This window comes from Trichechus manatus, unplaced genomic scaffold, assembly GCF_000243295.1.
Source record: "Trichechus manatus latirostris isolate Lorelei unplaced genomic scaffold, TriManLat1.0 scaffold00050, whole genome shotgun sequence".
NCBI classification, from domain to species: Eukaryota; Metazoa; Chordata; class Mammalia; order Sirenia; family Trichechidae; genus Trichechus; species Trichechus manatus.
This window is the reverse complement of record NW_004443986.1, coordinates 2,996,028-3,022,290: the sequence shown is the minus strand read 5'-3', so window position 1 is coordinate 3,022,290 and position 26,263 is coordinate 2,996,028. Positions and strand designations below refer to the sequence as shown.

General features: G+C 39.4%; 2 protein-coding genes across 2 annotated transcripts in view; one reads left to right on the top strand and one right to left on the bottom strand.

Annotated features, from left to right (window-relative positions):
- Positions 1-11,436, bottom strand: part of BZW2 (basic leucine zipper and W2 domains 2) — a 78,146-nt gene extending 66,710 nt beyond the window's left edge. The window contains exon 1 of the mRNA XM_004377421.1: positions 11,300-11,436. The gene's annotated coding sequence lies outside the window, so the exon portion shown is untranslated. The remainder of the gene's footprint in view (positions 1-11,299) is intronic.
- Positions 11,437-11,810: 374 nt separating this feature from the next.
- The window catches only part of ANKMY2 (ankyrin repeat and MYND domain containing 2), a 52,568-nt gene continuing 38,115 nt past the window's right edge, over positions 11,811-26,263 (top strand). Inside the window, exons 1-3 of the mRNA XM_004377420.2 lie at positions 11,811-12,064; positions 22,002-22,066; positions 24,579-24,717. Of these exons, the coding sequence (XP_004377477.1) occupies positions 11,998-12,064; positions 22,002-22,066; positions 24,579-24,717 (271 nt within the window). The 5' untranslated portion in view covers positions 11,811-11,997. The remainder of the gene's footprint in view (positions 12,065-22,001; positions 22,067-24,578; positions 24,718-26,263) is intronic.

The window sequence follows — 26,263 nt, the reverse complement described above, 5'->3', positions numbered from 1 at the left end:
TATCAGGGAGAGAGAATAGGAGAAATATTAAAATGTATCCTAGGTTGGAAGTGCTGCTGACAACTTCTTACAGGAAGTGTCTTATATTTAGAAAAGGATTTAATATTCATTTTTTAAAATATAATTATCTGAAGAGGACAGATTTGCATGTCAACTAAAGACTAAACTTTATTCTGATGGAACATTTCAAATTTAGGCATCAAAGTGACAATTTTCATAGAGTCCCTGAAATCCCATGGTACAAAGCTATTAAGAATGTCAAGTCAGCCCTACTAGGAGACTTCATTCTTCTTTCATTTCTTTGTTTCAACAAAAAACAAAAGTAATTTTTATAAAGAGTGCCCTCACTTCAAATACTCTGAAGATAGCTAAACAGACTAAGCCTTACTTACTGAGGGAGAAAGATTTTACATGAGATTTACTTTCTTCCTAGTGGTCTGGCACTTGTTGACAGCACACACAACCACGGACCCCTAACTGAAGTGAGGCAGACAAGGAGATGAAAATCGTTAGGGAGTGGAGTATTGAATGTCAGAGAGCAAGTGAGTTAATTAAGACCTGACAGACACAAAACTAATGGGAGTGTTTGTGACTATCTGTTCTAATAGGAAGTGAGAAGATAATTCATTATGGTAAGGGGGATTGAAGTGAGTTCCTCTCATTGGAGGATTTTAGGAAGAGGAAAACAGAATCTTCTGGAACAGGGTAATGTCCTAGATTGGTAACTGGTGGGAGAATTTTGTTTTGAAGCAATTGTTTAAAAAACATGGTAATGGACCTTCAGGAGGCTCAAAGAAGGCAGTAGTAGGCAGGATACAAACATTTCCTCACTTATTACTTCTCTCAACCAAACTACTCCAGCCCCCATCCTTCCAGAAGGGGATCTGCTCAAATGTGTCCAGCAGGTGAAGCTTTATTTGAAGGGTTGCACCAAAAAAAAAAAAAAAATTACTTACCATATACATTAAGAGAGCATGAACTGGATGGAAATGACAGAGCCCAGCCTAGGGCTTAATGGGGATAGCATATTGATGTCACGGACCTATTCTACCTTACACAATTGTATAGGAATGAACCACACAAACTTAAGTTAAAAATAAAATGAACAACGCAGAGCTACAAACTCTCAATTATGCTTTTTTTCAAAGGTTCAAACATACAGAGAATCATTCGTTTATTTGTTTACCAAACACATCAGGTTCGGTGCTAGTCAATAGATATACAGTGAGGACGAAATTAGACAAGTTTCATGCTGCTCCCATTCTAGCTCTATGTAAAGCTTTGTTCCACTCACTGCACAAAAATCTAGCAGTATAGGTTAAAAGGCATTGATGGTCTCTAGTATAAGACATCATGTGATGCATTTGAGTTGCAGTTGTATTTGTTAATATTTTAATAATTTAATGTGTATTACTTTTTAGAGGAGGCATTGGTGGTTGTGTTGGAATTCTTGCCTTCCCTGCAGGAGATTCCAGTTTGATTTCTTATGTGCAGCCACCACCAGTCGGCCAGTGGTGGACTGTGTGTTGCTATGACACTGAACAGGTTCTAGTAGAGCTTCGAGAATAAAATGGACTAGGAAGAAAGACTTGGCAATCTATTTCTGAAAATCCTGTGGGCCACAACAGTCAAATACGCAACTGATCATAGGATGGTACAGGGCCAGCTAGCCTTTTGCTCTGTTGTGCATGGGGCTGCCATCAGTTGGGGAACAACTCTATGGCAGCTAACAACAACAATTACTTTCTAACTTATAATTGATATTCATGATATACTTGATATCCATGAGGCATGAAACATTTTGAAAACCATGGACCTAAATCCAAACTCTCATCTAACATTCCTCTGGCTCAAAGGGCACACCACAGCCTGAGGTCAAACATTCTATTCTAGTATCAGTGATACAGCAGGGAGCAAAGCAGAAAACTCCCTGACCTTCCGGAGCTTACATACATGGAAGGGTAGGGCTAGCACCTGATCAACTCAGTCTCGGTTCAGTGCACTTTCCAAATAGCCTAGCAGAGTTGTAATGTCTTGGGTAGTTATTTTAATGAGTCTCAAAGGCAGCTTTTTCATTATTTGCTTCATAGACTTTACGGTTTAGAATTAGATAAAGTAGAGCATAAATGTTGACTTAGAGTCTAGTTCAGCACTTGGATAAATTTAATTAGCATAAGTTACCTCCAAAATGCCAAACAGTCCTCCTAAGAGTTCTATTAATAAAGAAAAACCATTCATCTTTTGAGAGAGGATTGAACAAAAACCCTGTCTCTTAGAGACAAAAAATATTACAAAATTTATGGTGCTATAACTTCTAGCATTACAGGATCCAGTTTTTGAATTGTTTCCCACAGAGGCTCAACTCTAACAAAAACATAAACTTTCTACTCTTCCCACCCTCACCCTCGACTTCTGGGAACAGCCAAGTATGGACCCGATGCTTCAGCTCCATCCGTTTTCAGGGCTAGTTGATTCGGCAGGTGAGTCTTTATACATTCCTTAGTGGATTCCAACAAAAACACAATCTTCACATTCCCAAATACCAACATGTACATCCCTTTCCTCTGGCCAGCAGTTTCCTCTGCGCCACCAACTTGGGTTCTCTTTCCTGTTTATAATGATCCCATTCTATTACCTTGTACATTGAGAAAAATGTATGTCATGCTTCCTCTCTAACCCTCCCCACTTAGAAATGACCCTAAATCCGGGAAGCTGTCCAGGTTAATTTGAATAGCATTAAAATCCTTTGTGTGAACATATAAAAAGAAGACAATGCTGTAGAATATTAAAAAGCCGTATCATATTAAAAAATGATACATTCTTTACAATGTTAAGAGTTATTGTTCCTTATTATTACTCACCCCACCTGGTGGTTTTCTTGAGATTTATCTAGAAGTCCTCAAAAAGAATAGTACATCTAAGTTTTTTTTTTTTAATTTCTCACCTAGTATAAAAATAAGTTGAAATATAAAAAGAAAACATAATTTTACATCTTATACATAAAGCTATCCAAAGGATTACATTCTCTCTTTTCAATATTAACGATATTAACCTGGGTCATTATCCTTTCTTATATATTATCATTACTTTCTTTTTTGACAAAGGAAACATCTGATGTCAAAAATCAAGACATAATAATGAAAGCATTGTCTCCTTGGTGTTTAATGAAAGAATGGTTCATTTAATGAGCAACCTAAAGCTTTATTTTCAAAGCAGATAGTTTACAAATATGACTATCTGAACATTTTTTGGCACTCTTTATTCAATGTATACCAAATTTAGAACAGGCCAAACCATTCCACTTGGCACTTAAGCACTCAAAAGCTCCTTGCTAAAGAGACCTATGGCCTCAATACACACCAGAGCAGGGTGAAAATGAAAAGTATTTCTGTGTATGCCCGCTAGCATTGGTGGATTTGTATTTAAAAAAAAGAAAAGAAAAAACAACAGATTTAGAAATTCTACATCATCATATGTGTTTTTCTTTTCCCTAATAAATACACAGGAACAATGCTGTGAAAACACCTAATGACTACCACATATGCTTAAAATAATTCGCAGTAATCTGACTATTAAATCCTTGAGTTGTATCTCTCAGGTTTAACTGTTTCAGCACTGTTTTTATTCCATTCCTCAGCAAAAATAGCCAAAAAAAGAATCAAATTGAGAGAAACAAGTCCTAAAATCCTCCATGAATCAGATATTCGGACATGCTTTATTTGCAAAAGAAACTTCACAAAGAAGTTCCTATTCATTTTATTCTCTAGCTATTTTGGATAAATTAAAATCATTTTGTATGCAAGTCAAAATATTCTAATAACTATATGATTTTCTTCCCCATCATTTCTTTTTTATGTCGATTACCAACTTTCCTGCTACCATTAATTCTGAAGATGTCAGTTTATAATTTCCAATTTAGTCTTGAACATTAAATATGTTGATACTAAATGTTACAAATTATTTGGGAGCAAGAACATATCATCAAAATGTGCTCTAATACATAACCTACCACTTTAATTTTAAAAAGTGGTCTTATTGAGGAAAACATGCTTTTGAATAAAATCATTTCTAGCTCCAGTATGGTGAGCCATAAAATAACAGCTCTATAATATTGTATAGGATTGTTTCCTTGGGGGTAGTTCTCCTTGGAATGCTCTCCTTTTTCTGTCTTGCCTTCCCAAATTCACCAATCCTTCAAGACTCAGTTCAAGTCTCACCTTCTCCATGAACCAGCCCTCCCAATGAGTTCCCTTGTTCTCGATAGGACACTTGGGAGAAGACTGTATAGAGGAGGATCATTTAAGCTGAGAAGGATTTGAGTATAATTTGATAGACAGAAACGGACAGAGTAGGACATTCCAGGAGCTCTAAGTGTGATAGGTGGGTAAAGGAGTGAGAATTAAAGCTGAAAGATTGGCAGGAGTGAGATTGCAATTTGAATATGCAAAGGGAAGTTCTGAAAGGTATCTGAGCTGTGGGCTGACAGGAGCAGAGCAGGGCTTTAGGATGATTACTTTAGTCCCTATTGTTTCAGGGGCTGATTTTCTCTCTTTGAGGACAGTATAAATCTCCTGAGGACAAAGATCATGACTTATCCTTTGTGATCCAGTGAACACAATAGATGTACACCAAGGTCTTTCTTATTAATATTAAAAAAAAAGTTAATCATGAGATATAATTACTAGAATTATATCTTTCACTAAAAAGTAAGTCTCTTTAAAAATAATTTTCATCTTCAAAAATGTTAGAAAATAGGCTATGGCAAATGGTAATGTTTATATACATTTTACTTTGAAATGATATATCAACTAGGCCTATAACTGTGTTATTTATATACTTCCCAACTGTAAAAATCTGATAAATTGGCCCTAAAATAACAATTTTTATGTAACATTATATAGTTCACAGAGTATACCCAAGAATCTTCACAGTCACCCTGTATGTTTGGTTAGTATTCCTATTTTACACATGCGGAAGCTGAAAGTAAGGAAAATTGCCTTGGAAAACATATCTTGTCACTGGAGACTTAAGCTTTGGTCTCTTCACTCCTATTCCTAGGCCTGTACCCATGCTTGGTTCTCTCCCTGGGGGCATCACCATTACTCCCTACCAGGTCAGAAGAGGTCACTTAACCGGGCCGTTATACTCCACAATCAACAGACCCAGGATGCGGTTTTACTCAGAGGCTGTTGAATGAGTGTTAAGAGCTGCTTTGTCTACTGGATCTAACAATCCCACAATAGATGACCAAATGACAAGACATAAAAAATACCAATTTGTTAGCATAAAATACATTTATTGGGAAGGTGAATGCTACCTTTTTCCTTTTGAAGTGGAAATAGTATTATAGTTTTAGTTAGTGGAACAGTCTTACACTCAGTGATAAATTCCACAGTGATACCTTCTCCATTTTTTGAGTTGAAGGTGAATGTATACTAATGTACTCTTCACCAATACTGGGCAGTGATACTGGACTGACTACATTATCTTTAGACTTTAGGAGGATTTGGTTTTGAAGCTTAACTAAATATCCTTAGAATATTCTTCAAAGTCTGGGAAGATGTACGTTATATAAAAAAGATTTATTACACATGGCCTTTGCAAACGTTAAAATTTATTAAGTCTCAAACATAATATAAGAAACTTAAACATCAAGAAACACTAAGTTATAAAGTAGCAAGAATCCAGAAAGTAGGTGTCAAAATAAACATTTAGTTAAGCAAGCCCTGAGTAGCCAGTGCATCTGGTGCTGAGTCTCATCCGGATTTTCCTACATGAATATACTTAACTAACAATGCTGATATTGCTTAAGATAAGTTTTGGTACTCCTTTTTTAGAAATGCCTTCTGAGTTGGTTCATGGGGCATACTAGAAAGTATCTCCACTTTATTCACATCTTGATTTTTTCAGATAACTAAGTATATTTTCACCTCTTATTCAGACATGTCCAGAAACTACTCAGTTTCCAAAAAAGATGAAGATTACCTGCCTGTAAGATATTCATAAGCCTGTGACACAAGCACTGAGTAATGCCATCTACCTTTTATTTTTGTGTCAGAAGCCCTGGTGGCACAGCGGTTAAGTGCCCAGCTGCTAATCGAAAGGTCAGTGGTTCAAACCCACCAGCCGCTCCGTGAGAGAAACATGTGGCAGTCAGCTTCCATAAAGATTACAGCCTTGGAAACCCTCTGGGGCAGTCCTACACTGTCCTATAGGATCGCTATGAGTTGGAATTGACTTGATGGCAATGAGGTTGGTTTTTTGGTTTCGTTTTAGTTTTGTGGAGAAGTTAAAATGTGATGTGGTGTTTATGGAAATGCATTGTTTGTAAGACAGTACTCTGTAGAGTTAGGTGTAACAGTATAACAATTAAAGAAATAATTGCATAAGCTAAACTCCAAGTATGTTTTGTTAAAGAAAAAACAAATTTTTAGAGGCTGTTACACTTCCAAATTTTCCCTTTTAAAACTTTATTATGGAAATTTTCAAACACATCCCAAAGTAGAGAAAACAGTATAATGAAGCCAATGCCCCCATTATCCAGCTTCAACAGTTATAACATAGTCAACTTTGTCTCATTTATACTTTCATCCAGTCTCTGTCCCCACTGCCATAGAATTGTATTAAAGCAAATCTCAGACATCATGTAATTTTTTCCCTAAATGTCAGTACATATCTCTAAGAGATAAAGGATCTTTAAAAAATATAACCGCAATATTATTATCAAGCTTAAAAAAATTCTTAATATCCAGTCAGTCAAGAAATGTACTGAAGTCTAAGAAAAGAAAGTTAAATGTCAAGGAAAATACTACTCCGAAAGATATAATCCTCATAATACATTATATCCCTGCAATAAAAACAGCATTCTCTTAAAGCAGGGAGCTGTAGGTCAGTGACTTTAATGGGAGACTCCAGGAATGGTATGCCAAATTTGTATGTGTGCATGTAAACATTTTTTACTTAGTTAATTGCATTCAACGGAATGTCAAAATGCTTGAGACTCAAGCGTTTTTAAGACCTTCTGCTCTTGGTTATGGTTGTTTGTGCTTAGTGCCACATCACATCACATTGTCAGGGAGGATTAGTCATGTAGGGAAACAAATCCACCTGAAATAACTTGGAGATAAAACTGAATTCAACTCAGCATGTTCTGAGCATACAGTAGGTAAAAGACACTGGGTTACATTCTTGAGAAATAAAGGTAGATTATATGCAGCTAATTTATATTCCAGAAGGAGAAGGGGTCAAATAGATTGATATTACTACTATCACTTGCTGTTTGTTGCCATCGAGTCCATTATAACTCATGGCAACCCCATGTGTGCAAAGCAGAACTGCTCCATAGGGGTTTCAGGGCTGTGACCTTTTGGAAACAGATTACAAAGTGTGTCTTCTGGTATACCTCTGGGTGGATCTGAACCACGAATGTTTCAGTTAGTAGTCCAGTGCCTAACCATCTGCATCACCCAGGGACGACTCCTTCTACTAATAACCATAACAGGTTAGGTATTTTCATGGGGACTCAGGTAAATAAGCAATGATGTTAACTGGGGAGAATGAGGGTAAGAGGCCATGGGAACATAGAATTGTTGTTTTTGTTAGATGCCATCAAGTTGGCCCCTGACTGATGGCAACCCTATGCACCATGGGATCCGACTGCTGTGATCCATAGGGTTTTCACTGGCTGATTTTCAAAAGTAGATTGTCAGGCCTTTAAAGTCTATCTTAGACTCAGAAGCTCTGCTGAAACCTGTTCAACATCACAGCAACACACAAGCCTCCACTGCAGACAAGTGGTGGCTATGCTCGAGGTACACTAGCTGTGAACTGAAATGGGGTCTTCTACCACTGAACCACCATTGTAGTCTTAGGAGAGAATAGAAGACACCAGTATTGACACCAGCAGCTATGTTACAAATTAACAGTGCCCGTGTGTAAAGATTTTACCTACTCCCACTTCCTGAGGGACATATACACGGGTTTACTGGTGTCTATACTCCCATCACTGAATGGGGTGGAGGAGGGAAAAAGGAGGTGATCATGAAAGCCGGAGAAAGAGGTTGTATTTAAGTAGTGTCTTAAAAGTTGAACAGTTCAACAGTTCTGGAAAGAGGAGAATCAGTGAGGAGGGAAGGGAAGGCATTCCAGGAAGAGAAAAGCAGGAACAAAGGGGTGGAAATTACTGGCATGTTAGATAACTAGCAGTGTGGTGAAGTTAGAGCAGAGTCTGTGGGAGGGGCTGGCCAACTGGAAATGCAGGCTGGGGCCAGGTCAGACTTGGGTCTCAATTTAAGTGAGTTAGTTCTGTCTTCCCAGGGTATAAGTCTCGTCCTCTGTGGATGATGGGTCTCAGTGTTTACTGACCTGATTGATAGTTTCTTGAATTAAACTGATTGGTAAAAGTGAGAGCGAAGCAGGTGACTTAGGAATCCTCTGCAATAAGCCAGGAGAGGCCTAAGGCAGAAATAGAAAAAAACAAATGATGGGACTCATATAAGAAAATTTCAGACATTTCAGAAATCATTATTTTTAAACAGGTGAAGAAGGTAAGAGAAGAGACACTAAATCAACCTATACATTCTATCGCTAAGTATGGAACAGTACGTCAATAGGCTCCCATTTCTATTTTCAAAAAAAGGTGGAAATATACAGGTAAGCTATAAACACATAAAATATCTTTGGAAGGATATGAGAGGAATAGACACCACCGGTTGTGGAGCATGGAGAGGGGCCTGAGGAAAGAGGCAGGAGGAGACTTAACTTTGGTACTTCTGGCATGTTACCAAAAACTAAACCTGTTGCCATTGAGTTGATTCCGACTCAGACAGGGTAGAACTGCCCCACAGGGTTTCCAAATCTGTAAATCTGTATGGAAACAGACTGTCACATCTTTCTCCCATGGAGTGGCTACTGACCTAGCGAGTTTAAACTGCTGAACTTTCGGTTAGCAGCCTAGCGCTTAACCATTAAGCCACCAGGGCTCCTTCTGGTATGTTGAACCATGTTAATGTATTACCTATTAGATAGTCAAAAGAATATATGACTCCCCCCTTACTGCAAGGCATGTAAGCAGACAGTGAAAAGAGAAAAGCTTTTAGAAACAGAGCTAGGTTTCAGTTCTGACTTTGACACTTCCTAACTGTAAAGGCTGTTGGCAAATTAATTACTTTCTTTAGTTTCTGTCCTCGTAGCTGCAGAAATGGGGATAAAATTGGCTAATTCTGGGTTGTTATAACAACAGTTAAAATAATCCTATGCAAAGCATCTAGTCAAATATCTGGCACAGACTAAATACTCAACATGCAGTAGCTATTTTGTTAGCAGTAAAACTTCTTGGATGTGAATACATTCTAAGTACAAGAAAAGCTTCTTGCCCTAATCAAATGTACACTCATTAGCTAACCTTATTCTTACATTAAATATTTACATTGTACAAAATGATTAATGTAATCCATCTGATAAGCACTATCCATTACGTATCTGTTTCTAGAAATTTAAACTGAACATACGATGTATCTGCATTTGTAGGTAGGTGTTAGTTTTTCTTTTTCTTTAAATGACATTGAATCTAAATTGACTGAGGTCATGTATTCACAGAGGACTAAATTCCAGCAAGCTACGAGGAGGCACCAAGAAAATAGATAATAAATTGCTATCCTTGAAGAACTGGCAATGCCAGTAAGACAAACAGGTGTGACCTTCAAGTAATCAAAGCCAAAATTTGGCACAAGAGATGGAAATACGGGCAATGAAGTACCTAATTTTGCCCATGTATCTGCTGGTAAAATGTCAAGTCACATGTCAGGGGAGGTTACTTACTCCTCATGCTTTTACTTAGCTTCCTGGGTTTCCCTACATGACACTATGCTATAAACCAGTTGTAACTGTGGCAATAACAGCATTTTAAGTGTTACAAAATATCACTCTCCACAGCCTTACTACTTGTTGTTGTTTAAACAGCCACATCACGAAACACAGTTAAAACAAAAGTTTCTTTGTTATACATTACGATGAATAATTTCAGGCCATTTTCAAGTGAGATGTCTCCACTCAGATCTGCCCTACCCTCTTAAGATGAGCTTTCAGGAAAAAAAAAAACAGCTGGAGTTTAGGAAAGATTTTTATTAAAGGCAGGAAATAAAGACGAGCATCTTCCCAGATTTTCAGAAGTGTTAGTAAATGCTTCAAGTAAAATGAAGGCATAAGGCCAGAGGAAAATTCATCTCACTTCATATAGCACTATGGGGAGAAAGAGTATCCTGGGGATGCTTAACAAAACCCATCGACATAATTATTCAAATATTTCTCATTGAAGCAGATGGGTCTTGAGAGAAACATCAAACTAGTCTGTAGAGAAACAACAGTAACACATAAACATTAATTTCTAAAGAAGCTATCATTATTGCTGTAGATATGTAACGGATGCGCGCTCTGGAGGAATGACACACTTCATAATGTAGCAAACAAATCTTGTTTCTGAGCCACAGGAGGGCACACACTTGTATTTACCCCCTATCTACCTACGGTCGAAGCTCGAGGCTGCATATCACACTTCAATGAAGGTTGGATTAAAAGCCTAATCTGAGGCTATATATAAACAGCAACACTAGTTTGATCCCCGCCCCCCCGTTTCCATAAATCTGAAGATCTGAGTTACAAAGACGCTGGGAACTCTAGGCAAAGTGAGGAGGCCCTTCCTTCCTCCTCCCCAAGACTCTCTCTCATAAACGATGTATTAGTGCAAGTGTAAATTGCTTCCAAATAGCCTTAACAGGCTCTATAGGGCAACCAGATCAGGTCTTCATCTACAGCTTCCAGAGAAGCAAGAGAGGAGATGACAAGTAGCGCGGAGGGAGAGTCTTGCCAAAAGAGAAGTACACTCTCCCGAGTCTAACCTCCTGGGCTCACCTCGCTCGTAGTGGGGAACTCTCCTCCCCACCCCTAGCCCAGAGCCCCAGCCCCGGCCTCCCCAGGAGCCGCATCTGGCGGTACCACGCACAAGATGATGCACACTCGCCACTTCACCTCATGGTTGGCCCCAGCCAGTTCATGGTCCCGGGGTCTCCCGGGGTGGCCAAACGTGGTGAGTGGAAGGTCTCCATCCTGGGGCACTGATGAACAGAATACGCGGTGGTGATATTCGAGGGTAAGTTTCCCCACGGAGAGCCGCAGGAGGCGTCCCAGTAGGCACATGCTTCCTCCCGGCCACCTCCAGCCCGGGTGGAAGCCCCCGGAGGGGCTGCAGCCGTGACTCCAGCAGCCCTTCCCGCTCCCCCTGCCCCACCTGAGTCGCTCTTACCTGTCCAAGGAGGTATCGGCGACGCGCAAGGCTGGAGGCTGCGACGATTCCGGCAGCGGAGGCGGCGGCAGTGGCGACGGCAGACAATGGAGGAGTGAAGGACAGACACATTGACACCGACACACTGAGCCCGACGCAGCCCCGCCTCTCGCACCGCCCCGGCCTCCCAGCCCGTCCCCAGCCCAGGCCGCGTCACTCCCGGGGATCCTCAGGGGGTGTCGCGAGGGCCGGGGGCCTCTGCCCGACCCAAGAAGCCATCGCCAAACAAAAAACTACCAGAAAGGGAACTTTAAATATTTCATTGCCGCAAATATCTAAAGCGGTCGGGATGCAGGTGGGGAACGTGTAAGAGGAATTTAAATCCCCCCCTCCGATTTTCTTCTTTGGTTTTTCCTGCCAAGGTTGGTCCAATGGGAGCCTCCGCTGCCACTGCCTGCAGCTCCTCCTCCTGCTCTGACCAATGAAGATCGAGGGGTGGTGATTGTAGCTGGGCCTGCAGACACTGCCGGTCCGGCTCGCCGAGCTCGCCTACTGTAGGCAGCCTGCTGGACCGAGGCGGTAATTCCAGCTCTTCGTGGTCGGCTACCGTGTGTCCTGGTATCAAGTTGCCCCTTTGCGGCTGTCATTCCTAACACAGACACGGCGTTTCTTTTTAATATTCCCAAAGAAACAGAATAACTTTCAAGCTGGCGGAAGCAATGGTTCACATAATGAAAGGCGAGCTGACCCAGGAGGAAAAGGAGCTGCTGGAAGTCATCAGGAAAGGTATGGCTGCTAGGCTGCGACGGGTGCACATCCAGCCTGGCCAGGAGGCGTGACGGTGCCCAGGAAGCGCCCTTTGCCAGTGGACCCTTGGATGCTGTTCTGCGAGGTTGACAGCCTTGTTCTGGGAAGTAGCATTTCTCCGATCGGTCTGGGACGGGATGCGTGGGCGGAGAGGTGGAAAGGGAGAAGCATTGCTGGGACGCGAGCGGTGGTTGCCGAGGCTCGTGCTCTAAATCAGCTTTTGGAACCAGCAGATTTCTGGGCTCCACCTCAGATTATAATGAGCGTCCCCAGAATGTGGGCCCCAGGGTGTGCATTTTTCAAAACTCATCAGGTGATTTTTACCATGGTCCCTCTTGGCAACAGTAGCCTCGGGGTTTTAGGTTCTTGGGCGGATGTGTAAGGGGCCATTGAGACTTCCGGTGGCGGAAAGATCTAGATCTCTTGCGGGTCCCCGCTCGCGCTTGGGAGTGGATGGAGCTTGTCCACGGAGGGTTTCTTTATAAGGCACAGAACAAGGCCTGTAATTTGCCTTATTGAGGCTTCCGCTTCTAGGGCATCCCTGGCTTCCTTCCAGAAGATCCCGGCCGCCGCAGAAACCCGCAGAGAAGCAAGAAGGGTGGAGAGGCCTCCACATTCCTCCGCCCACGTAGCACCGTTGCTATCTTCTAATTGAGCTCGTCTGAGCTTTGCCTTACATCCAACACATGTCCCACTCCCTCGGCTCCAGATCCTAGGGAGGGAGTACCAGGCCCTGCGGACAAGTAGACCCAGACCAGCCGGTTAGTTAGAAGGCGGAAGCCATGTTTTCCCCGGAGTCCCCGAGGGGACATCCCAGATGAGTTGCTTGGAGACCCGTTACGTGACAGGTGACATGAGCGTGGCTGCGTAGTTGTTGCACCGTCACGATGATGGGATGGGGATGCGTGGGACTGCGGGGATAGGTAGTTGGTAGTTTTAAACTCAAGGAGAAGATAGCCACATCTGCCCTGGAATGGCAGAGAAGCCAGTCACTGCCACATAAGGCTTCCACAGTTCCCAGGCTTCTTTTTATGTTGTGGGTAAGCGGGCAGGCTCAATTGTGGACTCCTAGAAAGTAAGGCAGATTTATTCTTCGTACATACAAAGAAATCCTAAATGTAAAGAAAAAAAAAAGGATTTGAACTCAACAGATGTTGATGAGCTGAGCCCACCCCATGTGGTCTCAGTTCTGGCTAAGTCAATCACACTATAGTCATGACAAGTGTTCTTTGCCTAATTTGGGTTGATGTTTTTATTGTTTGCACTGCATGGCTCCCGCTGACCCATTTGGCTTTACAGTCTTTCTCTTCTGCCTGTCCTGGGTAATTTCTCCCTGCCTTTGTTGGCTGGGAAATTCAATCCAGCAAACATGTGAGTCCTAACTGTGTGCCAGGTACTGTGCTGGGCACAAAACGTTCTGTTTTTAAACCAGTCACAGGGCTCTCTTCACATGTCCTCTCAAAAGTGTAAACAAATGAACAGCTCTATAATTTGGGTCTCTGAATGGGGTGGGGAAGACCCTTGGGTGTATTCTTAGGTGTCCACTAGTTTTTTAGTTTTGAACATTATATAAAATAGAATTAATATGAATTTATTCTGGAGATATTCCTGGGCCCAAATCTACTCTAGCAAGTTGGTGTATGAGTATGCAAACTGTTTCACCACTTATTGGCCCAGACTGATGAGAGAAGAACTGATGGGGACTTGGTATGTGGTGCATTCTTGTCAAGTGAAGGCCCACGTGACATCACTGCACTCTGAAAAAGTGATGGGAGATATCAGAAAATAACAACTGTAGCCAGCATTTATTGAATGTTGTTATGAGCCAGACGTAATTCCAAGAACTTGGCATGTATTAATGATTTAATCTTGATGAGCAAGGACTTATTTTTAAGCTACAATGTTATGAGAGACACCATGCAGTAGTGGTTAACCATGAAGATCTGACTTGGAATCCTATGTCAGTCATTTACTGATGACATGGCCTCAAGTAAGTTATTTTTTCTGACGTTTTCCAACTGAAAAATGGTAATAATAATAGTACCCACTTAATAACCTCGTTGTGAGGATGAAATGAGTTAGTATAGATAAAGCATTTAAAACACTATTTTTGTTAGCTATTATTATGGCAAATATGGTAATGTCTATTTTATAGATAAGGAAACCGAGGGATTGAGAGGTTAGTTAACTTGCCCAATGTCACCCAGGTAATAAGTGCAGAGCAGAAGTATCATATGGACCATAGTCATATAAATATGCTGACCTTAAAAACAAACTAAACAAAAAACAAAACCAGCATCAAAGCAGTAAATACCATATTCACTTTGAGAAGCATTTTAATTTCCATAGAATGTTATCATCTGTGAAGTTAATTTTAAATTGTTTGTGATTTTGTAGTTTTGTGTATTTGATTTGTAAATTAATTTTTGTTTTGTAGTTAAATAAAGGCCATAAGCAAAGCAGCAAAGTTTTGTATTTGTTTTAGTGGGTAGGGATGGGACCTTATTTTTTTTTCCCCTTTGGTACATATCTCAGCTTTGAGAAGTGATAGACTAGATAGTTGTAGTACTTGGAACTAACAGTAAATTTTCAGCAGTCTGACCTGTCATCTTAGCCTGTCTGAAATAAACCTGGTGAATACAGTATTTGAGTGCCTCCTCTCTGCTAGGTACTGGGGTCCAGAAATTAGCAGACAGACTGTAGGTGAGGTTTACAGTTTATAGAAGAATACTATACAGATAGACCCCAACTTAGGACGCATCCGAATTAAGACGAAGAGCACTTACCACCATCCTTATTGTCAGTAATGTGTACTACATACAGTGTTGCAGCCTGTAATTTGCTGATGTTTTTATTCTCAGATGTTCATGCGCAGATGCTCAGTTTTATGACTTACTGTTCAAAACACTGCCGTATTTATGAAGACACTGATCATAAAAGGCAATAGTAATGAAAACTAAAAGAAAAAAATGAGGTATTCAGCTTACATCAGAGCCGACTTATGATGGAGTCGTGTGAATGGAACCCAGTCGTAAATTGGGGACTACCTCTGCATTTCCTTTTAGACACTTTTACAGTTATTTCTTGTTCTGAATGAGTTTGCATGCCAAGTATTCTGCAGATTGTATATTTATTTGTTAGAATGCCGAGAAGCTTCAGGTGAAGCTGTGAAGCTGTTTCCTACATGTCCATTTAAGCCATAGTTGATACAGCATCCATTTCACAACATTTAAGAAGAGAAAATTAAAGCACTGAAGCACTTCTAACTGGGCTATATTACTTGTGGATTGACCCACTCTTTCTAAGCTCTGATATCTTTCAGTAAGCGCTGAGGAAACGCAATACCAAAATAAAGTAAACCTCCTTTAAGGGTATAAACCGGAAGATTTTCCCATTACTTATCTTGTTTAGTACCTGAAATTCCTGGGATCATTATTTCTGATTTAATAAGAAAGTAATATACTTGCTTATATTTTCTTTTTTAATTATTTGTGTAAAGGGAACCTTGAAGTAGGCTTGATCAATAAGATTTTTTCCACCAACTTAATTGAGGTGTAATTAAAATACAATAAATGGCACATATTTAAAGTGTACACATTTTATCAGTTTTGACATGAGGATACATCATGAAATCATCACTACAATAATAAACAGTTCCATCACCCCCAAAAGGTTCTTCAAGTCCATTTGTAATCCGTCGTTCACTCCCGCCCCCATCTCCAGGAAACCACTGATAGGTTTCTGTCACTATTAATTGGATTTCTCTATTCTAGAATTGTATATAAATAGAATCATACAATATGTACTTTTTTTTTTCCTGGCATGTCTCCTTTTACTCAGTGTCATGATTTTGAGGTTCATCCATGTTGTGTGTAGCAATAGTTCATTTCTCATTTTTTCCCCTGAGTAGATTCCTTTGTATAGATATACCACAATGTGCTTATCCTTTCATGTTGATGGATATTTGTTTCTAATTTTGGCCTATTAAAATAAAATCCTGCTATAAAGTTCTGCATAGTTAATAACATTACATCTAATGTCTTCATGGTTTAGAAAGATTCTAGTTTGCTAATGATCAACTTTATTACAGAGTTCAAAGAAAAATTTAACTTAAAATATGTAGTTTCTATTAACTGTATGACTGGGCAGGTTATGCAGTCTCTGTGGACTTTATTAAGGAGCTCTGGTGGCGCAGTGGTTAAAGTGCTTGGCTGCTACTGAAAGGTCAGCAGTTCGAACGCACCAGATGCTCTGCGGGAGAAAGTTATGGCACTCTGCTTTTGCAAAGATTTGCAGCCTTGCATACCCTATGATGCAGTTCTACCCTGTCCTATAGCGTCACTATGAGTCAGAATCGACTTGATGGCAGTGGGTATGGACTTTATTGTCTTCATTTATAAAACAACATCTCTTTTAGATACTTTAATTTTTATACAGTGCTTCCTGATCACAGCTTCAGAACATTTTGTTACAATGTCTAAAAATAGATACAAGTAGAGTAGTAGAGCTTTTAGAAACTTCACACTTAAACTCATTCACTGTTTCAAAATGTTATTAGAAGTGTCTATTTAAAAAATATATTTCTATTTGTAATTGTAGCTAAATCTATATTCATATATTATCCTTTTAAAATTAAGACCTTTTACATATTTTAAATGATTTACTTATACATACTGTATAAATGGCACGGTGACAGCATCAGACCTCCTCGTCTAACTTCAAGAGGGAGAGAGAGAATCATTATCAGCATCAGCAGCCCAAGGCTGATTCCTATATGAGGGGGAGGTCTGACGTACCTCTTCTCTGCAACCATTTTAGCAATTCTGACACCAGCCTTCCCTCCCTCAGCATTCTCTATTTCTCTGCTATGTTTGATAATTCGTTGCAGTGACCACACAGAACTCAAAGACAATACGATTATGGAGTTTATTAGGGAAGTAGCAGGTTACAATTCAGGATCAGAAATGACTCAGTATACAATTCTTCAATCAGGACAACCTCTTCTCAGTCATGCCTGCAGGCAGGCCCCTTTCTCCAGCCATCAGCCCCTCAGCCTGGCCTCTGCCCTGCTCAAGCAAGTGTTAAAAATCTCTTTAGCTCCACCAGTAAGTGCCCAGGGGTACCCCACTGTGCCAGTAAGCCTCAGCCTTCATGAAGGCACCCAGCTCTCGCTCCTGTAGCCGCCTCCACTGCAGCTGCCTTGCTTCATGGGCCGGGAAGCCCACCATGACATCTCACACTGGTCTCCTGGCTCTGCTGCTGCCAGTTCTCTGCTGTACTTGCTCCCGCTTCTTGCTGTCACACACTTTCTCCAGTGTTACAGCTTCCTGTCTCCTGGGTTAGGAGAGGTTCTCAGCACAGGGATCCTGGATCCAAAAGACGTGTTCTACTCCTAGCTCTTCTTCTTCTTGGTAGTAGTGGTCCCCCCTCCCAGCGCTCGCTTCTCTCTCCTTTTATCTCTTATAAGATAAAAGGTATGACTTAAGTAAGGGCATGACTTGAATAAGGGTGATAACTGGGGAGACAGTGGTGACTTGAGTCACACCCTCTAGTGAGGCAATAACTCAACATACATCCCACCCTAATCCTACCTTACTAATATAATGGACAGCTCACTCCCAAATGGGTCCACAACCACAGGCATAGAGGCTAACATTTACAGCACATCACAAAATGGAGGGTGACTACATCATTACACAGCTGCCAAATTACATCATTACATAACTACCAAACCACTGAAAATCATGACCCAGCTAAGTTGACACATACCCTTAACCATCACAGGTTCCATATACCTATTTGCATAGTCCCACCCAATCATTGTGTGGGAGTCACAAAGACTATGACTAGAAGGGCTATATTAAGTAATTTACTGCACCATACATGAAAATTATACTAACAAGTCAAAAAAAATTTAATACTTTGATATAGATCCCTTAAAACATCCCTTTTTGAGGATACTACTAAATAATGATTTAAACCTATACATATCCAAATTTCTTAGATATTTGATAGATTTCTGGGCGGAAAAAAGGTCACACGTTTGTTTTGCTCTTTTTTATTTTGGCTACATCTGCTTGTCTTTGTAGGGAACCCATGGGTCCAGTGTAGATACCAGGAATATCACAATGAATTATATTGTGCTGCCCTGACTATAAAGTTACAAGAGCCATCTGACGTGCACTGAGGGCTAGCTATGTGCCCTACGTCAGGACAAGTCCTTAGTCCTCCTCAGAACCCTAGGGGATGGATGCTATTATCTCTGTTTCCTAGATGGGGCTTTTACAGGTCTTGTTCAGTTTCCTAGTGGTTTGGAAAGGGCTGTAGTGTGGTAGAAGAGAGTGAGACTATTACCGTGACACTGTCAATCACTCTTTTAGCATCACCTCTTCTCTGCTAAAATATTGGTTTCTCCATTTAAATTGTTCAGTCTTACCCCAGTGAAGTAGGTTCTGTTGTGTTTTCTTTGACTTGAGCAACCTGGAGACATTCTTAAAAGGGAAACAAATTATGAAGTATTTCTTTCATCAGCATAGTTCTATTAATTTTTATCTCCAATGAAGATAAATGTAAGTTCATTACACATCCTTTCTTACATACTGTATCACTCTGTATTAATAGTTTGTTAAATCAGATTTAACAGTTTTCTTTCCCAAAATAGTCTTTTCAACTTAACTGCGAAATATTGTTTGAGAGTAGTAAAGAATGACAAAGAGTGAAAATTCTTCTGTATGAGCCATGCGTTTCACATTTCCCTGCTATTCTAGACCTTCTGTAGTCCTACTGATGTCATTAAATTGAGAGCACCAAATTAGAAATCATCACAAGTTTTGCCTTCTGGGGTATTTTGCTCATCCATTTTCCAAAATCTGTTTTCATTTTCTGGAATCTGAAACGGTTACAGGTAGTTTTTCTCATCCTGGTCCCTGCATTTCAAAAGATGGACCTTACTCTGTTGAGTGGTGTGTGTGTTTATGAGTGTGCATGTGCACACACCTCTTTTTTTTTTAACTGCTCCCTGACAGATTTAACTTAAATTATTGGCCATTGGGCTAAACATTTTATAGAGTTATGACAGCCTTTGCTCCAGTGTGAGCAAATGTTTATGATCTTAAAGTTTCCCCTTTCCTCTAACACACCAGGCTTTGACATGCTCACAACCTCTATAGTATTCTCCCTTTACCGCATAAACATCTCCTGGCTAGGTGGACGTTAATTTCAGTTATTCCTCAGTGGATAATGGAATTCAGCTGAAGCGTCTTCCTCACTTGAAATCGGGGCGTGGGAGTTTCTGTCCTCTTCATTCCTCTCTACAGGTGTTTGAGAAAGTCTCTGATGAGAAGCCACAGGTATGAATACGCTTTCATCTGTACCTTCTTACGTGTTCAAAGGCTTTCCCCTCTCATTCTTTAGCCATCTAGCTGGTGACAGACACCCGCTACCCTCAGGTGGAGCAGTTTCAGAAAAATGCACTATTTATAAAAAATAGCTGCTGTCACATACTTATCATTATCTTTGTCGCTTTTCTCTTTTTCCAGCAAAGGCTTTGGTTTCTGTTGCTATTTGCATTTCCATCAATAAACACTATTTCTTTAGACAATTCAAAACCAGGAGTAAACATCCAGTGGGACTGTTGGATCTGCAGGAATTTCAGGAGTGAGACCCGAGCATGGGGGTGAGGTACAGGCTGTGCAGTCATGGTGGCTGGGTACTGTGAGGGATCCTGGGTTCTAGGGGAATGCCTGGCCTCCACTCGGCAGTACCTGAAGTTGGTGGAAGCACACCTCCGATGGACACTGCTGACTTCGGCTGCATTTACTGTCTCCTGTGCAGACTCTCCCCTTCAATCCTTTTCTTTCAGGCTTCATCTCTCATGTAGACAGCTTCATTCTGGAGGTTTGTCTGAAGATACAGACCAACTTACAAAACTGTAGATTTCCAGAGCATCTCCCAGGAGCAAGCTTTTGCTGATTATTCTTGTCAGCATTGTCTTGCGCCTTATGGACATGAACAACCTTGGCTGAATATGTCTTCTTTTCTTAATTGAGAAGCAGAAGAAGAGAAAAACATCTCTTTCTTTTTCCCCTGGATAAAAATTCTTCAGATGTCAGCTCGTGAACGCGTGGAATCTTTTTTTTATGTTTACCTTCACTACCGACTTTGATTTTGTATTCAGATGGAGAGTCCAGGAAAAATTTCCTTTCCTTCTGTTTAAGAACTTTGTAATGAGTATGTATTAACAAGGGATCTGCCTTTCATTAAATGTGATCATTTGCCTTCCAAATATATCCCCCTCCCCCCATGCTGCTCTTCAAAAAGTAGACAAAGAAAAAGACAAGAAACAAAAACCACAACAAACAAAAACAAACAGGGAGGCAGCTTTTTCTTTAACTGACATATACGATTCTCATGGTATTGGAAGAGGCTGCATAGGTCCGGCTCACTATTATTACTCCCCATTGCTAACCCCCGCATTGTCTCGTGATCTTGTTTTTCCCTCCTGTTCCAGTCTCTATAAAAAGTTTAAGATTAACCGATGTTCCTCCTTGGAGGGTGGAGAACAAATGGTAACGGTATAGGAATGACAAACTGAACAAAGCACCCAGCTTGGGACAAGAAAAACCAGGATGTTGCCAGATAACCCCCAAGAAAAGATGAACTCATTTGGGACATGACCGCCTCGAGGGGGAACTAACACAAACTTCTAAGACCCATAATCCTGTCCCTATAAAAGCCTTCGGCTGATCTCCAGTTGGGGAGATGGGTTTTTGGAGGAATCTATTCCACTCTGTCTCCTATAGATCGATATATAATAAAACTCTTGCTGCTCACCTCAAAACAAAAAAACAGCTGCTGTCAAACTTCAGGGACTTGTAGATCACTGACTTCGCATTTTCCCAAAAGTGCTGTTTCTCTCTTCCCGAGACATCTCTGTCTCCGTTTTGGTACAGGCACTCAAATGATTTACCTAAGAAGAGGGGTTGGGGAGGGAGGAGGCATACTGATCTGTATTCTCTATCCCACCTTTAACTCTAGAAGACTAGCAGAATTCATCACAGTCTTGAACTATAATTCTAAATTTAGAGAAGAAAGAACCCCTGGCTGGGGGGTGCTCTGTTCTTTTATCTCCTTTTAGAGGAGAGGCTTATCTCATCCTTTCTCCCTGAGAACATGCAATTTCATTGTTCTTTTGCCTGTCAAACCAGAAAATTTTTGGCAGAACATGCGGCTGGCTTTTATTAATGATGTTAATGGCAGCATTCTCTCCTGCAACAACTTGTTTCCTTACAGAAGACTGGAAAAACCTGACAGTTGTGGCCCAATTACAGCTTATTTCTAAAGTTACAGACAACTTACCTTCAGGTTTGCAGTTTGAGTTGGTAGTCTGAATACTGAGTGTAGGACGCTTTTCTATAGTTCCAGGCTTTAAAGGTATTCTTCAGACTAAGCATTTCCAAGCTGAGCATTCTATTATAAACATGCCATCAATTCACAAGGCCTCATGGTGACAAATTATATAAATACTGACTGTATTTAGAACTCAGATTATTATATTGACAGGAATTTAAGCTTTAGATGGTGAACTTGATGCTCTTTAAATTTTTGTTTCAGTATTAACAATCTTAGGCTTTGTGGTTATTATATTACTGCCGAAAGGAAAATGTAGCCAATTTAATATACTCTAAGGTCAGTGGAAGTGAAAACAAGATGGAGCTATTTTAATTTCTATAAATCTATTGTCCTTAAATCTATTCTTCTGGGTAATTACTTTGTGGAATAAATAGTGTGGATTAGATGCTTTGTTTCTTGGCAACCTAACCTGAGTAGTCTTAGGATAAACCTTTAAAGTTTATTTTTTGACATTAGATTTTATCTGTTCTAATGATAAATAACCTTAATTTGCATTTTTTGGAAGGTACTGTCCAAGAAGCTGGAACACTATTAGCCAACAAGAATGTTCGTGTCAACTGTTTAGATGAGGTAAAAAAAAAAAAAAAAAAAAAAGTTTAATGAACTGTTTCATTTTGTTTGAGAACATATAATATATAAAGTCAAAGGGAAAAAGAGGAAAGGGAATAGCAGGAAACCAAGGTGGGCAGACAGGTAAATTGGCAGAAGTGGTTAACGCAGGTGAGTTAAAACAAGTAGATTTAAGAGAATGAGGACAGTTTGCAGTGTAAGATCCAAAAGCTTTGCACAGCTCCTTTGTTCTTAAGCATATTATCACACTGTGTTGAAAGCTTTTTAAACAGAGGATGGTTTTTCAGTCTCCAGATGACTCACTCACAGAGCTAGATAACGTCTAGTCGTTGGATGGGATTGTTGGCTGATTGTCTGCCCACATGTCTGGATTAATAGAAAATGCTGAACTCCTGGGCTGAAGTCTAGGTCCTAAAAGTTTGTAACAGACATAGTTGTTTGCTTCTTTGGTGCAGCCCTTCGAATGGTGCTGTGTCCTTGCCCCACAACTTACATGCTAGCCTCTTATCTACAGAATATCTTATCCATTAGGAGCTATCACACGGGTCTTGCTCTGAACACATTTTTGCTCTCCAACTCTGGAGTCCAAAAAGTAATACAGAGCCCATTCCTGCTCCCTTAAAACACTTCATTGGCTGCCTCTGTACAAGTAGATGATTACCCACACCCTCCCACTTCCCCCCAAAAGAGTACCCCATCCATGTAGTCTCAGAGTTATGATCTCCTAATCTTTTTTGCATTATTACTCCCAAGAAACTTGGACTTCTCCCTTAAGTTACCTCTTCTACAACAGCCTAAAATATAGCCTCCCTAAGGAGCCCTGTAAACCCTGGTGGCATAGTGGTTAAGAGTTTGGCCACTAACCAAAAGGTCGACAGTTCTAATCCACCAGGCTCATCTTGGAAACCCTATAGGGCAATTCTACTCCATCCTGTAGGGTGGCTATGAGTCGGAGTAGACTTGATGACAGCGAGTTTGGTTTTTTTGATTTTTGAGGAGCCCTGGTGGTGCGGTGGTTAAGAGCTACGGCTGCTGACCAAAAGCTCAGCAGTTAGAATCCATCAGCCGCTCCTTGGAAACCCTATGGGGCAGTTCTCCTCTGACTATAGGGTTACTATGAGTCGGAATTGACTCAACGGCAGTGGGTTTGGGTTTTTTGGTTTTGTAATCCTCACACCCTCTGAGAATGTTATGGTACTGTGTCACAATCTGATGGCTTATGTTCCCAGTAATAGTCAGGAGTCATCAAGAACAAATTATGCTCAGCATTCTAAGCTTTATTATGTAAGGGAGTACATGTTTTAGAGATGTTTTCATCCAAAACCAGTTTGACATTGCAGCACTTATAGAGTTTAACCTGAGTTACTGAGAAAATTTGTTTACAAGGAACAGCTCACTCATTTATCCACCAAATAGTATTAGGTACCCAGTACATATAAGGTTGAATATTTCATTGTATATGCATAAAACATATGGAAACCAAATGATGTGCATACTACCAAAGTTTTCTCTATGTTTATACAATCATATTATATAATTTTATGTATATGTATATTAAAAAAAAAAAACCCAAACCCATCATCATCGAGTCGATTCTGACTCATAGCGACCCTATAGGACAGAGTAGAACCGCCCCATGCAGTTTCCAAGGAGCGCTGGTGTATTCAAACTGCAGACGTTTATATTAGCAGCTGTAGCTCCCAACCACTACGCCACCAGAGTTTCTGTGTATATGTATACGTATGTATAATTGTATAATGTGTGCACACACATATATATAATATATATCCTACATATGTGGTTTTTTTTATTGTATTTTAGATGAAGGTTTAGAGAGCAAACTAGTTTCTCATTAAATAATTCATACACATATTGTTTTGTGACATTGGTTGCCCACCAATGCATATGTGATTTTTTGAGCTCACTGCTTAAAAAACAAAAATGAGACCATTATAATATACATTTCCTGAGCCTTCTTTTTCTTATTGGTAGTAATTCATGGACATTTCCTCCAATTCAGTAGATACAGATGAATTCATTTACTTAATATCTTCATAATATTCCGTGTAATTATATATCATGTTTTATTCAGATTTCCCTTTGACAGGCATTCTATTTGTTTTGAGGGATTTTTTTTTTTTAGATTTTTTTCCCCTTATGTTTCTGTATTTGTTTATCCATTTGTTTCTCTAGGAGCTAAGTATGCTTGGTAAAGAGAACCCTAGAAAATCTGGGTTCTGGTCCCTGCCCTGGCCACGTCCTAGTCATGTGAGGTTGAGCAAGTATTTTCTGGATCTGTTTGTTGGTTTGTAAAGAAATTCAGGTATTAGAACTATCTTTTCCTCTGTAGTTTATGGACAATCTGAGTGGAGAAGTGAATATAACAATGTTATACAGATTATGAAGATGATTTTATTAATTCATTTTTATATTTTTAATTAAATTATAGGAATATAGGTAGGGAAAAAGGTAAATAAGTAAGATTAATACATTTTTTTCCTTTCTGTTAAAGAATGGAATGACTCCTCTAATGCATGCTGCATATAAAGGAAAGCTTGATATGTGTAAATTACTTTTGCGACATGGAGCTGACGTAAATTGTCATCAACACGAACATGGATATACAGCCCTCATGTTTGCTGCACTTTCTGGTGAAGTTTTAGCATTTACTGTATTTATTAATACTTGTTACCTATGTGAATTTGTTGTAACTGTGTGTGTATTTATAAATTAAATGCATTTTTATTTTAATAATTTTAAGGTCAATTTTTATGGGAAGGAATGATGGGAATTGGTTTCTGGAAACCTATAATATGTGAAATATGTTATGTAGTTGGCTTTGGGATCTGTTTCTTTAGTTATTTAAATCAGTTGATTCCTTGTGTTAACAATACATTTTATAAAGAGTTGAGGAGCTGGATATATTATTCTTTCAATTTTGCCCCTTTGTTTTTTCTATTGTTGTTATATTTTGAAACAATATAAAAACTTCTTTGTTCTCTTAACTTCTCTGACAGAGTTATCAGTTTGCTTCACTAACATTTATGTACTAAATATGATGACCCATTTAGAAACTTAATCTAACTCATGTTGCTTATGAGTTGCTGCATAAAAACAGCTGTATTATCTAAAATCAAGTGTGGATGGGTACAATTGTTGCAATTTTTTTTTTATAAAGAAAATAAAGACATAATATATTATTCTCATATTTAAAAGCAATAATCTATATTTCTGTAATCCTGGAATGAGAAAGCATTTCTTAGCATGAAATAAAACAGAATTCAAAAAGGACAACATTGACCAATTTGATAACATAAAATATTAACATTTTCATCTATGGCATATACCATAAATAGAGTTAAAATACAAATGAAAGACTGAGGAAAATATTTATGGCATATCTTAAAGCGTTTATATCCTCATATATGAAGAGTTCTTATAAGTCAGTCAGAAAAAGACAAATACTGCAATTGAAAATTAGGCAGCAGAGAATATAAATAAATTGTTTACCAAAGAAACACAACTAGCTGATAAACATATGAAACATGCTCACCAATAATCAACAAAATGCAAACCAGAACATTAAACAATCATTTTTCACTTGGGTTAGCAAAGGTTTGCCCAGGACTGGCCCAAGAGCTTCTTTGTGCTATTTTGGGGAGTGCTCATCAGTACAATCTTGCTGGATGGCAGCCTGGTAAAATGAATTTAAGATATGCATAACCTTTGGTTCAGCAGATGTTTTCCAAGAAGTGTTCCTAAGGAAGTCATAGTTGAAGTTTGCAAAGATGAATGGAAAATGCTGTTCACTAAGTCTAGTTTCTAACAGCAAAATATTTGTTATGATTCCATTAATGAAACAGTGTGAATAGAATAACTAGGTATGTTTAGATAGACAAAAAAGTCTGAAAAGATAGATAACCAACTGTTAAGAATAGTTATTTCAAGACCTATACGTGTAAGAGATGAAGTGGTTAGTAGATATTAAGGGGCAACTTCTATTCATTTTCTCTCTTCTGTCTTTGTTTTTGTTATTTTCTTTTTTGTTTTGATTTTATACTAAGCATTATCATTAGAAAATATAAACATATTTCATTTTGCTTAAAAAAATGATATTCAATTTCATACCATTTTTATATTGCCCAGTGTGTTTTCCAGGACATAAAGCTAGTTTCTGTGTGGATTCTATAACATTTT